The sequence below is a fragment of the Salvelinus sp. IW2-2015 genome, unplaced genomic scaffold, assembly GCF_002910315.2.
Source record: "Salvelinus sp. IW2-2015 unplaced genomic scaffold, ASM291031v2 Un_scaffold2618, whole genome shotgun sequence".
NCBI classification, from domain to species: domain Eukaryota; kingdom Metazoa; phylum Chordata; class Actinopteri; order Salmoniformes; family Salmonidae; genus Salvelinus; species Salvelinus sp. IW2-2015.
In genome coordinates this window covers 81,590-86,674 of record NW_019943926.1, presented here as the reverse complement: position 1 = coordinate 86,674, position 5,085 = coordinate 81,590, and the positions used below count along the sequence as shown (strand labels likewise).

The 5,085-nt window shown below is 43.2% G+C and overlaps 1 protein-coding gene and 1 pseudogene across 1 annotated transcript in view; one reads left to right on the top strand and one right to left on the bottom strand.

Annotated features, from left to right (window-relative positions):
- Positions 1-3,778, top strand: part of LOC112067798 (uncharacterized) — a 28,502-nt gene extending 24,724 nt beyond the window's left edge. Inside the window, exons 7-8 of the mRNA XM_070440513.1 lie at positions 1,482-1,590; positions 3,726-3,778. Of these exons, the coding sequence (XP_070296614.1) occupies positions 1,482-1,590; positions 3,726-3,778 (162 nt within the window). The remainder of the gene's footprint in view (positions 1-1,481; positions 1,591-3,725) is intronic.
- LOC112074399 (P2Y purinoceptor 2-like) overlaps positions 3,561-5,085 on the bottom strand; it is a 2,773-nt pseudogene continuing 1,248 nt past the window's right edge.

The window sequence follows — 5,085 nt, the reverse complement described above, 5'->3', positions numbered from 1 at the left end:
CGGCTGTGAATAGACAAGGTGAATTCCCGTGTTTTTATTGAAGCTCTTAGAGTGTACAGAGGATGGTCGACGATGGACAGGGGTCAGGGAAGGACAGAGTCAGTGAAGGGGTCAGGAAAGCGGACAGGGGCATGACAGGTCCGGAAAGGACAGAGTCTAAGGCTACAGGCTGCAGGGAAAGGACAGAGTCAGTGACAGGGTCAGGAAAGAGACAGAGTCAGTGACAGGAGTCAAGGAAGAGTCACTGAGGCAGAGTCGGAGAACGCCAAGGACAGACGCAGTGACAGTAGGTCGTCAAGGACAGAAGGTCAGGCAATCAGGACAGGTCTAGGGACAGGGTCAGGAAAGAGACAGAGTCAGTGACAGTGGCAGAAAGAGAAGATCAGTACAGGGTCAGAGCAAAGGGCAATCAGGACAGGGATTCAGGAAAGCGAACAGAGTCAGGGTACAGTGGTCCAGGAAAGAGACAGAGTCAGTGACAGGGTCAGGAAAGAGACAGATGTGACACGGACGGTAAGGATCATGGAAGATACAGCTAGCAAGTACTGCCGTTATCAGCAGAGCCCGGTCGAAGAGACAGTAGTCTCCAAATCTCTACTAACCATCATATTCAAGGACACACACACACACACACACACACACACACACACACACACACACACACACACACACACACACACACACGTTCCTGCTCCTCCAGGGAGAGCATGCAGACAGACCCTATCATCTCTGGGTAGTCTGAGTAAAAGCTGTATTCGCAGTCCTCCTAAAGGGAACTAACTACATTATCATAGGAATACAAAATCATGACTGACCATCTCAATCTCATTCCTTCAGCTGCATTTCAAGTGTTTTTTACTTCTGTTTTTTAGTTATTTAAATAGATTTCTCGATTAGTGTCTGACGTAGCTGCTTCGCCGTGGAAACACAGTTTGGGTTTTGCAGTTGACATTTTATAAAGGATAATAATGATGATGAACTACTATTATATATTCTGTATGTTGCKGTTCAGAACCTTTGTCTGGATTTGATTCTTTTTATTGGTTGGACATGTCCATATTTTTATCTGTTTCATTATGACACGTTATAAACTGAAGTGTTGCAGAAAAGAAGGAAAAACAACTCATCTTCTCTACATTGTAGATTGTATTTATTATGATATTACATTTTTCTGTATGATATTTTTACTCTTGAAATAAAGGAGAGGTTTATTTTGAGTCGTCTGTGTGTGCTTTGTGTTATAATGCATGAACGCTCAGCGGTAAACGTGTGTGTGTGTGTGTGTGTGTGTGTGTGTGTGTTTGTTAAATTACAATGACTATGAGGTTGCAAAAAATAAAGGCTGTTGACAAACATTGATCAAACATGGATGACGTTGACAAACATTGATTCACTATCAGGACAGTAAATTGACAGGATGTCAAGTGTTAAATACATGGAAAGATGAGACTCTCACAGACATGATGGYGCTCTCCATTTAGCTCTACGACCCCCACAAGTGTCTTGGGACTCGTCTGAAGTTGGAACATCCCATCTGCCAACTTCTGTCTGTAGCGTCTCAACTGTTTGGGCTACACACTCTGTGTAAAGGTGAGACTCTCACCGACAGGTACAGTACATATTGGTTGTTTTGCTCTTGGATGCCCACAGGCCTCACAASACTCATCTGAAGGTCCACCTGGTACCAGTTAAAATATGTATGGAAATAGACTACCGGTCAACATTTCAGAACACCTACTCATTCAAGGGTTGTTCTTTTACTATTTTCTAGTGAAGTGAAGACATCAAAACTATGAAAGAACACATATTGAATTATGTAGTAACCAAAAAAGTGTTAAACAAATCAAAATATATTTGAGATTTGAGATTCTTTAAATAGCCACCCTTTGCCTTGATAACAGCTTTGCACACTCTTGGCATTTTCTCAACCAGCTTCATGAGGTAGTCACCTGGAATGCATTTCAATTAACAGGTGTGCCTTGTTAAAAGTACATTTGTGGAATTTCTTTCCTTGTTAATAATGCGTTTGAGCCAATCAGTTGTATTGTGACAAGGTAGGGGTGGTATACAGAAGATAGCCCTATTTGGTAAAAGACCAAGTCCATATTATGGCAAGAACAGCTCAAATAAGCAAAGAGAAATGACAGTCCATCATTACTTTAGGACATGGTCAGTCAATAAGGACATTTTAATGAACTTTGAAAGTTCCTTCAAGTGCAGTCGCATAAACCATCAAGCGCTATGATGAAACTGGCTCTCATGAGGACCGCCACAGGAAAGGAGCCAGAGTTATTTTCTGCTGCAGAGGATAAGTTCATTAGAGTTACCAGCCTCAGATTGCAGCCCAAATAAATGCTTCACAGAGTTCAAGTAACAGACACATCTCAACATCAACTGTTCAGAGGAGACTGTGTGAATCAGGACTTCATGGTTGAATTGCTGCAAAGGAGACAAACTACTAACTACTAAAGGAGACCAATAAGAAGAAGAGACTTGCTTGGGCCAAGAAACACAAGCAATGGACATTAGACCGGTGGAAATGTCTTTTGGTCTGGAGTCCAAATTGGAGATGTTTGGTTCCAACYGCTGTGTCTTTCTGAGAGGCGGTGTGGGTGAACGGATGATCTCTGCATGTGTGGTTCCCACCGTGAGGCATGGAGGAGGAGGTGTGATGGTGTGGGAGTGTTTTGCTGGTGACATTGTCTGTGATTTATTTAGAATTCAAGGCTCACCAGCATGGCTACCACAGCATTCTGCAGCAATACTCCATCCCATCTGGTTTGGGCTTAGTGGGACTATCATTAGTTTTTTCAACAGGACAATGACCCAACACACCTCGAGGCTGTGCAAGGGCTATTTTACCAAGAAGGAGAGTGATGGAGTGCTGCATCAGATGACCTGGACTCCACAATCCCCCGACCTCAACCCAATTGAGATGGTTTGGGATGAGTCGGACCGCAGAGTGAAGGAAAAAGCAGCCAGCAAGTGCTCAGCATACGTGGGAACTCCTTCAAGACTGTTGGAAAAGCATTCCAGGTGAAGCTGGTTGAGAGAATGCCAAGTGTGCAAAGCTGTCATCAAGGCAAAGGGTGGCTATTTGAAGAATCTCAAATATAAAATATATTTTGATTTGTTTAACACTTTTTTGGTTACTACATGATTACATATGTGTTATTTCATAGTTTTGATGTCTTCACTATTATTCTACAATGTAGAAAATAGTAAAAACAAATAAAAACCCTTGAATGAGTAGGTGTTCTAAAACGTTTGACCAGTAGAGCATATGGTGCCAAAAATAAGGGGTTAAATACATGTAAAAAAAAATAAAAATACTAACACATTTTTCCTGATCTTAAATCGTTCAGATATGATAAACACTTCAGAACAATCTTCCTTTAGATTTTTGTGGGGGACTCTCTGTTGTAGTGAATCTGTTATTTAATGCGTTTGTATTTTTTGATAGTTCAAGGGGTCTTACAATTCAAAATCGAAAAAGCTAAATGGTCCTTGGTATGACCTTCTTAAAACATGCGCCCCCCCCCCCTCCTCTCTCCCTCCGGCTTAGACAGGGCTTAGACTCTTATGGGTTAAGCATGAGTTTTTTCTTAGTAATTTGTAGTTGTGCCAGCTAGCAGTGAGCCTGTGTTGCTTCTATAAAGCKCTCTGTCTGGATTATATCCAGCTCCATCTGTGAGTCTTTGGGATGTTAATTCATGACTTTCCAGACACACCCAAGAACATGCCCAAGTCATGCCTGGAGCTGAACCACTTTCTCTGAAAGCTCTTACGAGGAGGTCCTGTTAAGACTGATTTACAGTCTGTTTGTGGTGTATGTAATCCTGAAGAAAGCTTTGTTAGATACACTACAATCAGCGGGCCCCTAAATATATATTTACTGTTTATTGTGATTACAGCATCACTAATGTCCCTAACGTGTTATCACGGCATCTATTCTCTCTACACTGTTAGCATCAACCAATGTATTTCTTCCTGCCTTTAGCTTCCTTAGCTAAGTCAYATCTCTATCAATGAGTTACTGTATTCCCCTCTCACTTTCAAGTAAGACATCTGGTATTTCTATTGTATGTGTAATCTCCCAGTATTTACCAGTCAGGGAAAGAACATTCAATAAAATATCATGACGTACATTCTCTTTCAAACAGTCTAATAATATGGGCTAAATAATATTCAGTTTAGAGGAGCCAGTCATCCTTCCAGTGTGTTTGTCCAATGGGGTTTTATCCATTCCAATGGAGGTCACTCTGTTCCATAGCTATTCAGTACATCGATTGACTCTCCTGACGGTCAGAGCTGCTTCGAAAGGGCGGCCATCACGCTTCCTGGTTTCCCTAGCGATGCTCTGATTTTTGTTGGCGAGGTTACTACGGAAACCCTGCCCAGCCATGAAGTAAAGGATGGGATCCACACAGCTGTTGGCGCTGGCCAARGGGCGTGTCACCATATAGGCCAGGCTGGACGCCTTCAGCCGCTCACAGCTCACCTGGGGATGAATACAATAACAAATCATTGAAAGGTTAAGGCCGCGATTCAATACGTGTAACGCTGTTGACAATGTGCCTTTTAAAGGCAATGTTACCGCGTTCGTGGAGAACGCACTCAAGGTAAATGCTGCAGATATCCTCTTGATGTGGAAATTACCTTTATATGTCAAGGATAATGACAATATCAACAATCGTAATAGCAGTGGCCTCCTGCACCTTGGGTGAAAGGTGGAGCTACCTGGAGCAGGAGTTGCATTCACGGCAGATCTACCCTCTCTTAAGCGAGACGCTCAACGGAAACGGGAGGAGGGAGGAAGGGGCTAAAATAGTGAGAGAGGGATGCTGCCTGCATCGTTAGGGTCTCGAATAAGGCTGGAAGCATTGTAGGATTCGAGGAGGACCAGATGCGTAGCGAAGTTCTAGGTGTGAACACGCGCTCGCAGCATCTTGGTAGCCAGCATTCTGCACCCTTGGGTGAAAGGTGAGGCTATCTGGAGCAGACTCCTGCACCTTGGGTAAAGTGGAGAGCTACTTGGGCCAGACTCCTCACCTTGGGTGAAGGGAGAGCTATCTGAGCCAAGTA